General features: G+C 40.1%; 3 protein-coding genes across 8 annotated transcripts; 1 reads left to right on the forward strand and 2 right to left on the reverse strand.

Moving 5' to 3' along the window:
* Positions 1 to 61: 61 nt before the first annotated feature.
* On the forward strand, positions 62 to 17,527 carry LOC141772958 (uncharacterized). 6 transcript variants are annotated; one of them, XR_012594983.1, is made up of 9 exons: positions 62 to 1,278; positions 1,379 to 1,690; positions 1,917 to 2,043; positions 3,089 to 3,207; positions 3,319 to 3,365; positions 3,474 to 4,035; positions 14,305 to 14,962; positions 17,025 to 17,157; positions 17,374 to 17,527. XR_012594983.1 is itself a non-coding variant. In XM_074644518.1 (6 exons), the coding sequence occupies exons 1-6, from the start codon at positions 1,245 to 1,247 to the stop codon at positions 3,672 to 3,674; spliced, it is 840 nt and encodes a 279-aa protein (XP_074500619.1). In that variant the 5' UTR covers positions 62 to 1,244; the 3' UTR covers positions 3,675 to 5,258. The 6 variants fall into 6 exon arrangements, 2 of the variants coding, with proteins under 2 accessions (XP_074500619.1, XP_074500620.1); XR_012594985.1 differs by having other exon boundaries at positions 14,305 to 14,469; XR_012594982.1 differs by lacking the exon at positions 14,305 to 14,962 and having other exon boundaries at positions 17,374 to 17,526.
* On the reverse strand, positions 5,813 to 9,065 carry LOC141772957 (pepsin A-like). The gene is made up of 9 exons (XM_074644517.1): positions 8,943 to 9,065; positions 8,542 to 8,683; positions 8,333 to 8,450; positions 7,107 to 7,225; positions 6,805 to 7,001; positions 6,599 to 6,715; positions 6,376 to 6,520; positions 6,067 to 6,165; positions 5,813 to 5,977 (listed from the first exon to the last, which is right to left on the reverse strand). The coding sequence occupies exons 1-9, from the start codon at positions 8,996 to 8,998 to the stop codon at positions 5,843 to 5,845; spliced, it is 1,128 nt and encodes a 375-aa protein (XP_074500618.1). The 5' UTR covers positions 8,999 to 9,065; the 3' UTR covers positions 5,813 to 5,842.
* prok1 (prokineticin 1) lies at positions 11,104 to 14,474 on the reverse strand. The gene is made up of 3 exons (XM_074644520.1): positions 14,336 to 14,474; positions 11,872 to 11,997; positions 11,104 to 11,506 (listed from the first exon to the last, which is right to left on the reverse strand). Exons 1-3 carry the CDS (start codon positions 14,408 to 14,410, stop codon positions 11,387 to 11,389), a joined length of 321 nt encoding a protein of 106 aa, XP_074500621.1. The 5' UTR covers positions 14,411 to 14,474; the 3' UTR covers positions 11,104 to 11,386.
* Positions 17,528 to 17,795: the final 268 nt, after the last annotated feature.

Consider the following 17,795-nt stretch of genomic DNA (forward strand, 5'->3'; position numbering starts at 1 on the left):
TGCTTTAAAATATCATTATTAGGGCTGTCAAACGCAATAATAACACGTCAACACAAATTAGTTTTAACTCCACTAATTTTTTTAATGCAACTTGCGATTTTTAGGTTGTAGCGGGCTCAGTTTTAAAGCTAGAGTGAAGAACTGGTATCATATGAAACTAGAAAACCTAAAGAATCCGCTGGTACCAACCATGTCATACTAGCTTGGAGGTTAAATTACACTCCGAATAGAGTAAAAAATGTCTTGACCATTTACAAAGAGGTCCCTTGACCTCTGACCTCAATATATGTGAATGAAAATGGGTTCTATGGGTACCGACGAGTCTCCCCTTTTTACAGACATACCCACTTTATGATAATCACATGCAGTTTGGGGCAAGCCATAGTCAAGTCAGCACACTGACACACTGACAGCTGTTGTTGCTTGTTGGGATGCAGTTTGCCATGTCATGATTTGAGCATATTTTTTATGCTAAATGCAGTACCTGTGAGGGTTAATGGACAATATTTGTCATTGCTTTGTGTTAATTGATTTCCAATAATAAATATATACATACATTTGCATAAAGCAGCATATTTGCCCACTCCCATGTTGATAAGAGCGTTAAATACTTGACAAATCTCCTTTTTATGATGCATTTTGAACAGATAAAAAATGATTAATCACGATTAAATATTTGAATGGATTGACAGCCTTAATCATCATCACTATAATGCAGTGGACGCAATAAAAGCAAAGCTGTTACAAAAGAGTCAGGCTGTCAGGAATGAGTTGATGCAACTCTATAGTCATTTGTGGTGTTATATTGCATTATAATTGCAATTCCAGCATGTGTCAACATTTTTGCAATAGAATAGTACAGGGAAGGATGCAATGACAGGAATACATGAACAATGCAATGTGATCCAAGACAAGCACACCACAAACTACGACCTCAAAAATGAGAAGTCATCACACAGGTCACAGTTGTATCACACTATACATTCCTGTTCCTGTGTCCTCCCTCTGTACATCTGCATAATGGAAACAGTCCAAATGTACTTAAAAAGAAGTTAAAAATATCACAAGTGTGCCACAAAAAATCCTCAAAAGAGTCAGTGCAGACAGGGAGACATCTGTCTGCGCCCTCCAGCTGATCAACTGACAACTTCCTCCTTTCCTCAACAAGGAGGGGCCTCACATCCTCTAAAAAGAGTGGAAAAGTGTCAAAAAAGTGCTGATCCTGTGTGAGCATTACACTGAAGATGAAGTTTTCCTTTGTCTTGTTTCTTTTAATAGGTATGTTTGTTTTTCTTTACAAAAAAGAAGCCAAATTTGACATTTTTCTGGTCTCCAGTGCCTGTTAATGACACATTAATGATAAATGTTTGTTTTCCAGATATCCCTCATATAGAAGGGCAGCAGAGGATGGAGGTGTTCGAACAAGTCCTGCTGAGACTCGCCTTCCCTTCATTTTACAATAGTTACAACAAGTACTGCTGTAAACTGTATCCGGGAGGATGTTACAAGCTGCTGGACAGTGCAGGATTCACCTGTGATTTACTGAGAGGAAGAGTAACGAAAACTGAGATGGACGGCTGGATAGAATTTAAAATATCAAATGTGGGGTTTGTGGACGGAGGCTATTACAGATGTATCGTGCTGGGAACTCAAAACCGCATCTACAGTGATTACTTTGTCGAGGTGTCTGGTGAGCAGTCTTTATAATCTTCATTAAATGTGAATTATGCCATAGCCTCTAGTGTGTACAATAACGCCTGAGCCAAAACAGCATTAATACAGCTTCATAAGATAAATGATTACTTGCAAAATAATATTTCCGTGTACTTTTTCCCTGGTAAAGTAGGGAAACAATTGCAAAGGTTAATTCCAGCCATAAACTCTGGGAGCTTATTTGATCTTCTTGCATTGTGCAGAGGTTTCAGATCACCACAGCCGGTCTCAGCCTTCACTGACGACAACCGTCACAGCCCCCAGCGCCTCCACAACTCTCCCAGACTCCACTGGGCCTGCTGTGGCTCAGGACAAGAGTGACAGTCCCAGGTAGGTTCAAGGTTTTTTATTTGTCATTTCCAGCAAATCAGTCATTGGCAATGAAAATCTCTGGTCTCAGGTTCCTTCAACAATGCTCATAAAATATGTATATATAGAAGAGGAAATCACACAAGTAAAAGTGAACAGGATGTAAAGAGGATGTAGTTTGTATATGCATGATGAGAAGTAACAAAAATCTATATACAAAAGTGTAAACAAGAATGTGGTATGTATAGAGAAGTAGTAAATGAATATATATATACTGTATTAGGGCTGTCAAAGTTAGCTTGATAGTAACATGTTAACGCAAATTCGTTTTAACGTCACTAATTTCTTTAACGCGTTAACTTAAACAATCTTTCGGAGGTTGCAGCGGGCTCCATTGGATCCATTGATACCAACCATGTCTTACTAGCTTGTTGTAAAGGAGGTTAAATAACGCTCTAAACTTTCGCTAAATTTTGGCGAGGAAAAACTGGCATGGCTATTTTCAAAGATGTCCCTTGACCTCTGACCTCAAGATATGTGAATGTAAATGGGTTATATGGGTACCCACGAGTCTCTCCTTTACAGACATGCCCACTTTATGATAATCACATGCAGTTTGGGGCAAGTCATAGTCAAGTCAGCACACTGACACACTGACAGCTGTTGTTGCCTGTTGGGCTGCAGTTTGCCATGTTATGATTTAAGCATATTGTTTATGCTAAATGCAGTACCTGTGAGGGTTTCTGGACAATATGTGTCATTGTTTTGTGTTGTTAATTCATTTCCAATAATAAATATATTCATACATTTGCATAAAGCAGCATATTTACCCACTCCCATGTTGATAAGAGTATTAAATACTTGACATTTTGAACAGATAAAAAATGTGTTACTCATGATTAAGACAATCATGCGATTAATCATGATTAAATATTTGAATCTATTATTATATTCTTTTATTTTTATATTATCTATTCACTCTGCAGATGTACTCTTTTGTTGTTGTTGCTCGCTGGCCAAACCGTGCTGTCTACCTGAAGATATTATTTGTTTTATTCCTCTCCAGAGTTCCCTGGAGTTTTGGTCTGCCACTAGCTGTCATCGTGTCCATTACAGGGATGATTTTTATCACTTCAGTTATTGGGGTTGTTTGCTGCAGAGTCAAGGCAAAACGTAAACAGCCGGGTAAGCATTTTTCTCAAATTGATGATCACACAGATCTGAGTGTCTGAAAAAATAATTTTTTTGGGGGGAGATGAGTAAATAGCACCAATGTGATTTTGTTTTCCTTTGTAGACAACTATGGAGAAACTCTGTGTGAGTCACTGAAACAAGAGGCCCCGGTAAGAGCCAAACAGGGAACATGTCGCCTCTGTGATTCATTGTCATGTTTATGCTTCAGACTTCCTCCGCAACACTGTCTCCTAACAATGTGTGTGTGTCTCCCCCAGGAAACGAGTGGCATCGTCTACACCACGGTGGACTTCAGAGCTCACCAGAAACCCACAGTGGACTTCAGAGCTCACCAGAAACCCACAGAGGTGTATGAAAACCTGAGGATGCCCAAAGCACAAGCGGGAGCCCCTGACTCGACCTGGAGCGCAGAGCACGATGGGATGGTGGAGTACTCCACACTGGCAGTCCACCAGTGAACACACCTGAGAAAGTTAGTTTCTCATTTTAATGGGACTGATTTTAATTTGTTGGAGGCAATACTGGTGTTTTTTGTTTTGACCTTTTGAAAGACTGGTTTACATTCTGTGGGTGTTAGTATGCCACGCCACCAGGGGGCAGTAAACATGTTGGTGATGGGTCACACCTCACAATCAGGTAGTAAGTAGACACAGGTGGGTTATCTCAGAGTGTATTGGAGTGCTGGAGATGAAGGGGTTCTTCACAATTAAGTGAAACAAAACGATAAATATTGCACAAGTACTAACACAGCTGAAGAAACAACAGTCTGCAATCTACAACCACAGCAAGATGGAGGAAGCAAGCAAATATAAACTAAAGGTATGCACCTCCACAACACATTAGTGTCCCATTCACCACCATGGTCATCAATATTAGTCACAACAGTATGATAACAATAGGTTTCAAGATTAGTAATGCTGTTTACAACACATTCCTAACATTACCCTACTTATGTTGGTGTTTCTGCTGCAACTATGATCACTTGTGACTCCTAAATAAAAAAATAAATAATCAACCCCTATGAATTTTAACCATCAGAGTATGTAATACATACCCAAAGTTGAAAATGTTTCACCAAACATGCAGCACTTAGAGCAGAATAGACGCTCAGCACCTCGTCACGAGGTGTGATTTACACCCCTAGTAAACTGGGAAGAAATCTCCCTGTGGGGGAGCATGCCCCCAGTAGGGTGACCAGATCCCAACAAACCAAATGTGGGACAAAGACTGTGTTTGTGTGGGACAATGTGGGACACGTTGTTGCCAATGCTCAGATGTAGTCTACAATTTTGATGTAATGTCTATCTAACACACATTTATATACTGCCCTTTACCTCCTAACATCTCTATGTTTTGCCCGAATGCATCCATAGATCGACACCTCTTTTTGAGCCACATGTTCCTTGTGAGACTCACATGAACTGTGTTGCTTCATGTCGTATTCCCTCTGTGTGAACTTGAAAAATAAGTGGCAAATTTTGCAAAAAAACTCTGAGAATCGCTTTACACCTTCACCCACCCGCTTATAAGTAGTTTCACAGTCTTTGTTGTAGCTGCATTTCTTATTCTTTGTGGTAAGTTTACAGCATATTCTGCCTAAATCTGCATAACTTGTGACTCTGTGGTGACTTGCAAAGCGTCTGTCCTGCAGTGGTTTGACTGTAGTGGACTTTTGAAAACTGGAGCCAGTGAAAATGTGGGGCATCGTCGCAATGTGCTGGATGTGGGACAGGGGATGAAAATGCTTTGCAGTCGTTCATAAAGTGGGACAACCGGTCACCCTATAACCCCCGGACACCCTTTAGGTTTGGGGTGAGCTCTGAATGCTTACAATGTCTTGTTCTGCTTCTGATCCTCAGCCTGTATAGAGTTTGATGCAACATGCATTGGGTTGCATTGTGGGAAATGTAGGATCCAGCATTTTTTGAGCTTGACCCAAATTAGAGACTAAAAATCATCATTTGCTGCTGCTTTGGTTTGAACTATTGTGAGTCCCCCAACTTTATGGAAGTGCAATATTAATCACTGAACTACCCTGTTAATTGTATATAGCATGTGTTATTTGTGTAAATGACGTATAAATGAAATGAGAATGCATTAAAGAAATGAACATAGTCTGGTAAAATGAAGACAAAACCCTTGTGTTTGAGTCCTTTCAATGCTGCGTTCACAGGTAGAAATAGCAGCCGAGTTGTCAGATCATGTCATCAGGTTATCTTTTGTAATATCAATGTTTGTCCTTATCAGTTTCTTCTCGATTACAACCCGGCTATTCTGAGAGCCGCTCAATACTCTATTCTCGGCCTCTTCTTCCTTTACACAAAAAAGCTGGCGTCAATCCTCTTTGTATCCTCTGTAAAAGGTTGAGTTTCTCTTAAGAGCGAATGGATGAACAGATTGTTATTCCTGTGACATTTCAGTGCGGCGCTGTAACACAAAACTAAAGAGGTTTCTAAAGACGCTTTTACTGCACTGATGTGTGATCTTCGTCACCACAGTTAGACTGACAAAAAAAAATACACAGAATGCTTTTAGTTGCTATAATCTATTTATTGCAAAAGCAACTACAAAATGTTCAAACTTGTTTTTTTTACACAGGACATTTTATAGATTATCCATCAGGTGATTACACAGACTGGGCCAGGCCAATGTTCTGATTCTGGGTATCAAAGATGGCGTAGAACTGCCTGATGAAGACATCTCCCAGGATCCAGAGCTGTTGAGAGCTCCCGCCGAAGCCGGTGCTGCAACCGTAGGATCTCTGTAGAGAAACAACAGAAAATACATTTAGTCTCCCCAAATCTGCATTATTTTGGTGAAAACATTTCTCTTGCAGTGGCTCTAACTGACCTGAAAGACGTAGGCAGATGCAGGGATGGTGAAGGCGTGTCCGCCGATAGTGAAGGTGACTTCAGGCATGCTCTGGATGTTATTGCAGTTCACTGTGGACTGTGAGAAGAACAGAGTTGGATACTGTGTAGCAGCAGAAGTTGTATTTATTGGTATTTTACAGGTTTCCAGCTAAAGCACGTAACCAAGTCCTGCTTAATTATTTTGATTTGAGAGTTTTGACGTCAGAGCATTGAATGTGTGTTTACTCTGGGCTCAGAAAATGGGGAAAATTTACTTCAGATGCTACGGTATGATGGTGTGACTCACCTCTCCGTACTGGTTGGTTGAGGCTCCAACCCAGGAATTCAAGTTGTGGATGTCATTGGTTGGGCCAACGATCAGGGAGGTACCAGTGTCAATGATGGCCTGGCAGCCACCAGCGCACGCCACACTCTGTCCGTTGATGGTAACGCTGTGAGGAGGAACACAGTCAGGCTAGGAAGCTCTGTGCAACTTATGTTTGTGGTTAGTTTTGTGTCTTCTTTTGTACCTGTCCATTTTGATCTGCCAGTAGGTGGCAGAGGACAGAGGGATCCAGGTGATCTGTCCAGTGTAGTGGCTGCTGTCAATACCGCCGAGGACCAACTCGCTGCCCTGCTCGCTGTTGCTAAGAGAAGAAAAACAAATATACATGAATGAAATGCCACTGGAAATGACCACACTCCGAACCAGCAGACTTCCATCCCGTTTCAGTACCCGCTCAGGTAGACGGAGAACAGGGGCTGAGACACCAGACCCTCGCTGACCATCCTGTCGAAGACGGGCACGACGTTGTCAGAGGCGATGGTCTGGAAGGCCAATCCCAAGATGCCGTCAGCCTTCATGTGAGCCATGAAGGGAGCCTCTGTTTTGCTGATTCCAAACACCTGGTTGGACACAGTGATGCCGCCCACCTGGACACACAAGACAGTTGTCAGTCACAGTTCAACAGACCGCGGAGGTATGCCTGTGTGAAGTCTAAACAGACTGTGCATTTTGTTCCAGGGGCTTTTGGTTACCTCAACGTTGTCGATGGCCAGATGTCCGGTCATGCTGCCAGTGCCGTACTGGATGGACAGCGCCTGGTCGCCCCATTTGAAGGTGGAGGACTGCTGTGGGTTGTATCTCTGGTGGTTCTCTGCAGACGAATGAGGTCTTTGTCAAATGTGCATTTTAGGAATATGGCAAAAAAACTTGGACCCTCTCTTTTCATGGAGTAACTGCAGAGTGTTGTACCTCTGCTTATACTTAATAAACTGTATTTAAACAAGTAGATCTCCTGCTAATAAAACACAACAAACTTAAAATACCACATTACAAGTTACATTCCTGAAATTAAAGTTTAAGTAAAAGGACAGACTTATTAGGAGCAAACTGTACTTTAGTTTCAAAGATTAAAGTACCGATGTTGCAGAATGGCTCCTGTGTAATATAATTATACTGCTGGGTTATTATTGCTGATGGATTACTATGTACGTTGCAGCTGGTGAAAGTGGAGTTGCTATTACTTTAGTTGAGGGCTGCAACTAACAATTATTTTTTAATTATTTTGACGATTACTCTGTTGATTATGTTTTTGATTAATCGATTGTTTTCTAGTGTTTGGTCTATAAAATGGTGAAAAATCTGTGTTTCCCAAAGCCCAAGATGACGTCCTCAAATGTCTTTTTTTGCCACAACTCAAAGATATTCAGTTTACTGTCATAGAGGAGTAAAGAAACTAGAAAATATTCACATTTAAGAAGCTGGAATCAGAATTTCTACTGTTTTTCTTTAAAAAAAAATACTCAAACCAAGTAATCGATTATCAAAATAGTTGCCGATTATTTTAATAGTTGACACCTAATCGATTAATCGTTGCAGCTCTACTTTAGTTTATACACGGCTAGGTAATTTAATCTATAGCAATCTATGAATTGTATTTCATAAAATAATTGCATGATTCTGCAATGTAACAATAGGTGTCAAATAAATGTAGAGGAGTTAAAAGAAGAATAAAGTAGCATCAAATGGAAATAGTCAGTGAAAGTATCATATATCAACTTCTAACTTTTATTTATTTATTGAACTTGTAATGCAGTATCTTAAGCTTGTTGTATTTTACTAGTAGAAGATCTGATGACTTGTTCAACAACTAATACAGTTTATTAGGTATAAGCAGAAGTACAACACTCTGCAGTTCCTCCATGTTAGAAGTTGGCTGATATATGATAGTAGTACATGTAGTATTGTCAGTAACACTCACCGCAGGCCTGGCTGGAGCAGTAGACTGAGGGGACCCACAGGTTGGAGGAGCCGGTGTCAAAGATGACGGTGAAGGACTGAGGAGGGGTGCCGATGGAGATCACACCGTAGTAGGACAGCTAGAGGGACATAAAATGACAAATTAACAGATGCAGATTAATATGAAGATGACAAACTACTCTGTAAACGCTGTGTCTGGTCTGGACTTACGTCAGCATCGTTGGTCATGCCCTCAGTACCGCCCTGGTAGAACTTGGCCATGGGGTTGTATGGGAACTGCTTCCTGTACTCGTCCCATAGTCCTTTCTCCTGCAGGTCTTCCCTGGCAGTCTTTCCCTTGATCAGGGGAATCCTAAAAACACAGAAACATGAATAAAGAATCAGCAAAATGCACAGATTTCTATAGATTTTATAGCCTGGATAAATCAGAAAGAGAGCTCTCCTTTGAGCTTTGTGCAAGTTTGAAAGGTGTGATCGCTCAAAGCTAGATGGCCTTTAGGCTTTCCCTCAGGAACACTAGATGGAGAGATTACCTTTCAACAATTCAGCCTATTCAGGTTTAAAATGTCAAAGAAATGAAGGAACTTTTCAACCAAACAGGTCAGACTTACTTGTGGAAGCATTCGGAGAAAGCCACGAGGGCAGACAGCAACACGAGCCACTTCATTGTCACTTCACTGTTGGATTCAGCTGAATGAAGTTCAATAGAGTCCAGCCCTTAAATACAATAAATCAAGGTTGTGCCCTTCCACATAACTTGATATCATGTATCAGCTGGAGATAAGGAATGTGCGATTTGTTGCCTCTTATCTAGGAGCAAATATCCCATTAAACAAATTAGAAATTACTTTTACTGGAATACTAAATATATTTTGTAGCAACAACTCACTGTAAAATCAAGTACACTTTATAAAGTGCAGCTGATATTTTGTATGTATGTACAGTAGATTGTTAAAATAATCACAATAACTGGAACTATGCTTTGAAAGCTTTGTGTTTCACTGTTTCTACTATGGTACTGAAGAGAAAATGATTGCAACAGTGGTAATGTTCAGCTCAGCATTGTTGATTTATGTCCCTTAACTCAAGAAGTCGTAGAAAACAGTTCAGCAAAACAACAGAAACGTGTCAGAGGATTGACTTTTATTATCTAACAGATCATTTGATTATAGTGCAGATAAGTGTTTAATAACAGATACAGCGCACACTTAATGTGTTGACATGTAGATCAGGAGATTTGATGTCCAGAGCTTCTGTTTAACTTTGATACGGAAACTTTCCATGTGTTTCTGCAGGTGTGAGCCAGAGGTTATACCTGGGCAGCGTTATCTGATAACAGTAATACACAAAACAAAGACTCGGTGACGTGTGAACAAAATGCAGCTGACCCAGTACATGTACTGTAGTTTGACTTTGATTGGAAAGTTAATAACAGATAATATTTACATAGTTGATGTTACATCTAATTTCATTCTTAAATAAAAATTAAAAAAACGTTTTTTATTCATAATTGCTTCCATAACCTTGGGTTGTATCTAGTGTCACAAAATATTTTAAATAAAAAATCATGTTTTTTTTGCAGTGAATTTATTCAATGAGACACCGAAAGTAACCTTGATCAAAGCATAGTGGTGGAAACATTTTAAAATATTCCATTAAAAAGTCCTGCATTCATTCATTCATTCATTCATTACAGTAAATAAGTACTAGCAGTAAAACGTACTTACATTATCAAACAATAGAAGTACTCCTTGTGCAGAAAGATGGCTCATGTCTGTATTATATGTATCATTTTATTGGATTATTATTAGTAGTAGTTATGCATTAATGGTTAAGCAGCTTTTTATGTTGATGCTGGTCGAGCAAATTTTCAATCTACAGCAAAGCATTGCATTTTATTAGCTCATAGTAGTATTTTTTATATAATAACTTGATCTGAAAAGTAACGTAATGCAGTAAAAAGTGCAGTATTTCCCTCTTAGATGCAGTACAGTAGAAGGATACAGTATTATAAGGAAAGTTAAAATACGCAATACTCTGATGAATGCCACAGCTCATATCTCTGGTTATTTATTGTTTTGTATTTAAATCCATTAAATTAATTTGACCCTTTTTCTTGTTTTTTATAAAATATTTTAGTAATAATACTACTTCTACTATCGATACTAATGCTACTATAATAATAATAATAATAATAATAATAATAAATATAAAATAACATGTTTATTATTATCACTAGTATAATAATGATGATAAATGTATATGTTCTTATTATTTGCTTCTATAAAACAGAGGGCAAAGGATTCAATGTCTTACACAAAGCTACTAAAGCAGGACAAAAGGCAGTCTGTCTCTCATGACAGCTGCTTTGTTTTTAATTAATATTTAAATAATAGATGTCAATTTGAAAATTTGCATCATCTGAAATGGCAGAAAATTAATTGTTAGAACTTATTAAGCTGCTAATGTGAGTGGAAAAAAAATGTTGTGGTGTAATTGCCCTTTACTTAACATCTGCAGTAGTCAAATATTTGGCACAAGTCGGTCAGTAAGGTCATCAGTTCAGTTACATATCGAGGTCATCAGGTAAAGAACATTAAGTACTTGACCTTCATCATAATCAGACGGTGATTAAAACCACTTGATCCCATAGAAACACATTATGTTTAATCAAACAACATAAATTGAACACGGAAAAAAATAAACTACACAGTACCAACAATGTTGTTATACTTTTATTGACAATTATATTTATACATTTCTCTCTATAAATTAACATAAAGTGAGCATGATAAACAAAACAGCAAATGTTTAAATTGTTCAAAGTAGTTTTTATGAAGTAAAAAGTGTCTGACGTCTGCTGTGGCTCTTGTTATACGTGTAATAGGTAATCTTGACTTTGTTTCTGTCGATGTGTGGATTGATAGAATCCAAACTGTGTATTATAGTGCATAGAGTACACAAATGAAGAATACTGCCAGTGAAGATTAAATATATGTTTCTAATCCGCAGCCTGTTCAAGTCTTCACTCTGTATGCTCTTCTTCATCTGAATGTTAAAAGTCCAGGCTCTTGAAGTCGTCCGTACATCTATACTTGGTCTCGCTGTACCTGCTGCACACCAGGTGAGGGAGACAGGGACAGGTGTGGTGCTGCCTCTTCCCTGGGTACGGCACCTGGAAGGAAAGGGAGAAGGAGCTGAGGGATAATCTGACAGTTGAAATCCTTCATCAGCTGACAAGTAGGTCTTAAAAAGCGGTGCTTTAAAAGTCTGAATTGAGAGACGGATGTGGTCTTAGCAGAACTAATTGTTGCCATCGCCAGATGATCAACGTGATGTATGGCTCCGATTGGCCGGCTCACTCTGGAGGAGATCAATAGTCTCTGCAGTTATCAGCAGCTTTTCTAAAGCTTCAGCCGAACTGCCAGCAGCTCGATGTAATCTGAATTTCCACCAACGTAGAAAACAAGAGAGTGTGACTCTGTGCGAGTGTTAGAGAGCGAGATGCAGGAAGATTAGCGACATCACAATTCCTCCCACCTTGTGGCTAAACGGGTGGCATTCGTCCCCTTCCATGCCTCTCGGGACGCACATCCTCAGGCCCCTCAGCCACAGACTGACGGCACAGCAGAGACCAAAACCACACTGCACGTCTCGCTCACAGGCCTGCAGGACAGAGACAGAGAGACGAGGTGGTGGTGGACAAACAGAGAAACAAGGTGGTGGAGCACAGACAGAGAGACAAGGTGCAGGAGGACAGATAGAGTGACGAGGTGGTGAAGGACAGACAGAAAGACAAGGTGGTGGAGGACAGACAGAGACAGAGAGACAAGGTGGTGGAGGACAGACAGAGACAGAGAGACAAGGTGGTGGAGGACAGACAGAGACAGAGAGACGAGGTGGTGGAGGACGGACAGAGAGAGACGAGGTGGTGGAGGACAGATAGAGGGACGCGGTGGTGGAGGAAGGACAGAGACAGAGAGACGAGGTGCAGAAGGACAGACAGAGACGAGGTGGTGGAGGACAGATAGAGAGATGAGGTGCAGGAGGACAGATAGAGAGATGAGGTGGTGAAGGACAGACAGAAAGACAAGGTGGTGGAGGACAGACAGAGACAGAGAGACAAGTAGGTGGAGGACAGACAGAGAGACGAGGTAGTAGAGGATAGACAGAGACAGAGAGACAAGGTGGTGGAGGACAGAGAGACAAGGTGGTGGAGGACAGACAGAGACAGAGAGACGAGGTGGTGGAGGACGGACAGAGAGAGACGAGGTGGTGGAGGACAGATAGAGGGACGCGGTGGTGGAGGAAGGACAGAGACAGAGAGACGACGAGGTGGTGGAGGACAGACAGAGAGACGAGATGCAGAAGGACAGACAGAGAGACGAGGTGGTGGAGGACAGATAGAGAGATGAGGTGCAGGAGGACAGATAGAGAGATGAGGTGGTGAAGGACAGACAGAAAGACAAGGTGGTGGAGGACAGACAGAGACAGAGAGACAAGTAGGTGGAGGACAGACAGAGAGACGAGGTAGTAGAGGATAGACAGAGACAGAGAGACAAGGTGGTGGAGGACAGAGAGACAAGGTGGTGGAGGACAGACAGAGACAGAGAGACGAGGTGGTGGAGGACGGACAGAGAGAGACGAGGTGGTGGAGGACAGATAGAGGGACGCGGTGGTGGAGGAAGGACAGAGACAGAGAGACGAGGTGGTGGAGGACAGACAGAGAGACGAGATGCAGAAGGACAGACAGAGAGACGAGATGCAGAAGGACAGACAGAGAGACGAGGTGGTGGAGGACAGATAGAGAGACGAGGTGGTGGAGGACAGACAGAGAGACAAGGTGGTGGAGGACAGACGGAGAGACAAGGTGGTGGAGGACAGACGGAGAGACAAGATGCAGGAGGACAGACGGAGAGACAAGATGCAGGAGGACAGACAGAGAGACGAGTTGGTGGACAGCCAGAGAAGAATAAAAGAGTCGTTTTGATGCCAGTGATTTTATTTATGCTAATAGAGGACGATCCTCTTTTATGTTTGAATCTATTTCATTTCTACTTGTTGTAATAGAGACGTCCTCTCATGTTGGTACAGTGAAAGCCATTTTATCCATTGCCTGTCATCTCTCTAATCCATTTACAAATGAATATCAATCAGAGGATAATTTCCTCTCGTTTTTCCACTGGACTTGAAGCGGAGGAGGATGTGGTCTCCTGTCAGTCATGTGTAATCACATTTTACTAAATCATCCAGAAGAGTGAGCAGTGCTGTTTGCATAAACAGTATACAGTTGTTTCTTTTGCATATAAATTTATATATAGTTTGAATATGAGAAAATTAAACTAAAAATCAAAAGTCAAGGGATAATATTAAAAACAAACTGTATATAGAGGTTTGAGTGCAAGCACAGCACGCTCCTCAATAGACAGAGTTAGTGTTGAAACAATTTCATTCAAATCCATCAAAAGAAAATAAATTGCCAATTTGGATAATAAGTTAATAGTTTAAGTCATTTATCAAACAAAAATGCCAAACATTTGCTAGTTTCTGTTTCTCAAACATGAACATTTGCTGCTTTTCTCTGTTTTATATTGTTATAAATTCAATATTTTTGTAGTTTTGGGACTGTTGATCAGGCAAAAACAAGCCTGAGGCTCTTATTTTACATGTTACGGACTAAATGATTACTGAGTAATCAAAAAATAACTGACAGATTAAGCAATAATGACATAATTGTTAGTTGCAGCCCTAATAAGTAAGTCATTTTTATTTTTAATATAAAATCACATAGTGCCTTAATATATGTTCAAAAAGAAAGAAGACAATCACAGAAAGAGAAGATAATAACAGTGTAAAATGTTCTCTTTAATCTGAAGAGTAAATGGAGTAATTAGTCATTTATAGTAATTATACACTCATCGAAAAGCTGATTTAAACATGAATCTAACAAGCTGCTATAATATGACCTAACAGTGTGCAGCGGAGCCAGAAGCCTCTCACTCACCCCGGTGATGACGGCTCCTCTGGAGCAGCTCAGAGATGCCAACAGGAACGACAGCAGCACCGCCCTGAAGCCCATGACAGCAACAGGAGAACTGGACTCTCAGCACCCTCAACACTGGACAGCAGCTGTTAACGGTCTGGATCCCCGGCTCGCCGGTCACTCATTAAGGTTCCCAGAACTCCTCAGAGGGGGGAGCCACACTCCCTCCCTCTCTTTATCCACCTCCGACCCCCACCCAACCCTCCCTCCCTCCCTCATCATGTCTGAGACCTCCCCACGCCCTCTCCGCCTGTCTCCTCAGAAGCTTCGTCATCTTACTCATCCGGATGACGGCTGACGGAGGCTCACCCCTCTACTTGTATATCTTTATATGTTACATGGAGTCTGACCATACATCTGAGAGGCTGACAGTTTCCATGACTCAAGTGGTTCAAGCCAACACACATAAACATATGGAAAACTACTCAACAAGTGGTGACATTCATATGAACTACAGCGAATGTGACACCTCTTAGTGAGAGAAAGGCCACAGGTGCCAAGATGAGACGAATCAAAACGAATCATCATCACAGCCATATAACCAGTTTACTGAAATTACCAGCGGCTGACTCATGAACTGGGCTTCATGTATGGATGGAAAGTGATATTGCTTATGTCATTATGGGATATGTGTGTGTCATGATGCCCTGTATTGTGACAGCTGCCATCAGCAGTTTATCCACACCGAGAGAAGAAGGCCTATAAGGTTAAAAACATATCTGCTTTATCACATAAGCTACTCTGCAATCAGTGTGACGTATATGATCTTAAGCATTTGTTTGTTATATAGGGATGCACCGATCCAACTTTTTCAGTCTCGATACCGATACCTGGGCTTTGGGTATCGGCCGATACCGAGTACCGATCTGGTACCGGTGTTTAATTAATAAGCTGTATGCCTCACTGTGTGGAAGTGACTGGGGTCATTTTTCTATGTGTAAAGCATCATCAGGCTGGACTTAAACATCGCTTTCTTAACTATGTAAAACAAAATGTAACATAAATACATAGCCTGAATTGTATTAAAATAATAAATCGTGCACCACAACTTGGTAAAATTTTTTCAAAACTAACAGGAATTACAATTCAAGTGTAAACCTTTTTAATGAAGCAACAATTTGATCAAAACTTAAACAGGAATTAAAATTACAGTATATAATGTATATAGTTTGTAAACATAGAATTGAATTGAATAGATCGGCCCTATTGTGACGATACCCGATGCAGCTATTTGAGTCAGTTCGGCCCGATATCTGATCCGGTATCCGGTATACCTGATATAGGTATTGGTGCATCCCTATATAAATTATATATATATATATATATATGTATATATATATATATATATCAATTTTGACAGAAACAATGTCATTTATGTTCAAAATTGGTCTTTTGTAGAGAAGGAAAAACATGATTCAGTTTGTTTACAGTTCTAATATGATACTTCTTTAATATTCCTTAATTAATTCACTATATGCATTAAATAGCAGTCATTTATTTCGATCCTTTATCAACAATTTTCCATGAATAGGTAACAATACGGCATTAAATTAAATAGGAAAAACAAAACAAAAACTTGTTGACCAAATTTTTTACCAAAAAGGTGTAGGCAGAAAACTTAAGCTAATTAAACCTACCCTTTTTACTTAGCATATTCTAATAGGCAACTCATTCACTACTTAATTTAGGCTATACAAAACTAAACTATAACAAAACAAACAATAAGAGTTCCAAATGTTTTATACACAATAACAATCATACTTCAGTTTTGTACATATTTACCATCATATTTTTTAAACGTGTTTGTAAATTTGCAAAATGAACTACACATTCACTATTTGCATTTAGTAGTAGTCATTTATTTCTGTACTTATTAACAATTTCCCATAAGTGATGCATATAATAAAGAATAGGTAACAAGAAGGCATTAAATTAAATCGGAAAAAAACACAAAACAAAACAAAGTTTTGACCAAAAAGGTGTTGACTGAAAAGATTTGGAGCAAATTGTAGAGACTCTTTCTCACTACACCTCACTGACATCGCTTATTAACTATATTGTCACTTGATGGATAACAGTTTATGATGAATGAGTCTTATTTTGTGCTAAATAATAGTGAAATCCCTGAATTATATGAGCCCTTATACAGTATATGGCAGGGTTATGATACACTGACTCTGAGTCAGATCTCTATTCTGGGTTTATTGGAGACTTACTGCGGTTGTGAAGTGGCCGTAGCAAAATAACGGGCTCTAGTGTTGATGCCAACCTCCCCTCATACAAGATTAAAGACTGCTTGCATAAGTGTGTGTGATGCACAGTCATGCATGTGTTTGTGTGTAACAAGGGAAGAAGATATCACGTGTATGTGGAATTATTCTGCATGTGTGTGTGTTTGCCTATGTGCGTGCTGGGACAGTGATGAGCAGCAGGTTGTCAGTGGAAAGTGTCCTGGCTCTGATTTAAGCTGAGAGGAGAGAAATATGAGAGAGCGAAGAGGAGAGGGAAAGATAGAAAAATTAGAGGAGAGGAGGGAGAGTGTACCCCATGGGTTAGTCAGCAGCACATTACCCCGCTGCTGCTGCGCAGGTGATGGATTCCTCCAATGCAGTGGCCACATAATTACATTCACCCATTTCTGCCCTGTCAGCAGGAGCAGTGAAGCCTCGCCGTCTTGGGACAGGCAGCAGAAATCATGCAGGGAGGTGGAACAGGCGGTGGCCTCCAGCTAACTTTGGAAGAAAACACAAAATCCATCAACAAAAAAGGCTGCGAGACACAAGGTGCCTGCTTTAGACTCATAATATTAATACTATATTTTATGTTCAATAAAGTACAGGCATTGATAAAGTTATGTTGCTTATCATGCTGAGTAATGTTTGTTACGATGAATCTAATGTTAATCTTAATTTCTAAAGATGATTTCAGTTCTCAGTGATGAGATCTGAGTCTCAAACAAGAACTTCATGCTTCTCTAAATAACTTGTTTCATGACTCAGGAACATGTGACACTGGAGCTGTTTTGGGCGACCTCGGCTTATTGTGAGAGTCACCTGATTGTGACCGCCTGTGCAATGCTTGAGAACAAAGTGGGAACTGGATTATCAATAAGGATTATATATTCAGGAGAGAAAAAAAAAAGTAATCTAATTTAATATTTATGCAACTCTGAATATCCAAATCCATTTCTCACTGGGGCTGGGATGGAGAGAGCAACATATGAATTATGAAATATAGACAGGCAGGGTTTCATTTCACAGCTAATCCAGTTAAAAAAAATGATTTTAGTGAATGAGGACTTATAGTACATATGAAGACAGGAATGATTTTTACATCTACCAGTGGTGGAAGAGGTATTAAGACCTTTTACTTGAGTAAAAGTAGCAATACTACAGCGTAAAATACTTTGTTACAAGTAAAA

Source organism: Sebastes fasciatus, chromosome 8 (genome assembly GCF_043250625.1).
Source record: "Sebastes fasciatus isolate fSebFas1 chromosome 8, fSebFas1.pri, whole genome shotgun sequence".
Taxonomy (NCBI): Eukaryota; Metazoa; Chordata; class Actinopteri; order Perciformes; family Sebastidae; genus Sebastes; species Sebastes fasciatus.

Excerpts from the sequence above, each read along its gene's own strand:
- LOC141772958 (XM_074644518.1), top strand. The coding sequence starts at position 1,245 with ATGAAGTTTTCCTTTGTCTTGTTTCTTTTAATAG. Across the intron at positions 1,691-1,916 it reads TTACTTTGTCGAGGTGTCTG|AGGTTTCAGATCACCACAGC; the intron begins GTGAGCAGTCTT and ends TGCATTGTGCAG. Across the intron at positions 3,208-3,318 it reads GGCAAAACGTAAACAGCCGG|ACAACTATGGAGAAACTCTG; the intron begins GTAAGCATTTTT and ends TTTCCTTTGTAG.
- LOC141772957 (XM_074644517.1), bottom strand. The coding sequence starts at position 8,998 with ATGAAGTGGCTCGTGTTGCTGTCTGCCCTCGTGGCTTTCTCCGAATGC. Across the intron at positions 8,451-8,541 it reads GCATGACCAACGATGCTGAC|CTGTCCTACTACGGTGTGAT; the intron begins GTAAGTCCAGAC and ends ATGTCCCTCTAG. Across the intron at positions 7,226-8,332 it reads CTGCTCCAGCCAGGCCTGCG|AGAACCACCAGAGATACAAC; the intron begins GTGAGTGTTACT and ends ATTCGTCTGCAG.
- prok1 (XM_074644520.1), bottom strand. The coding sequence starts at position 14,410 with ATGGGCTTCAGGGCGGTGCTGCTGTCGTTCCTGTTGGCATCTCTGAGC. Across the intron at positions 11,998-14,335 it reads GAGGAGCCGTCATCACCGGG|GCCTGTGAGCGAGACGTGCA; the intron begins GTGAGTGAGAGG and ends TCTGTCCTGCAG. Across the intron at positions 11,507-11,871 it reads GCCACCCGTTTAGCCACAAG|GTGCCGTACCCAGGGAAGAG; the intron begins GTGGGAGGAATT and ends CTTTCCTTCCAG.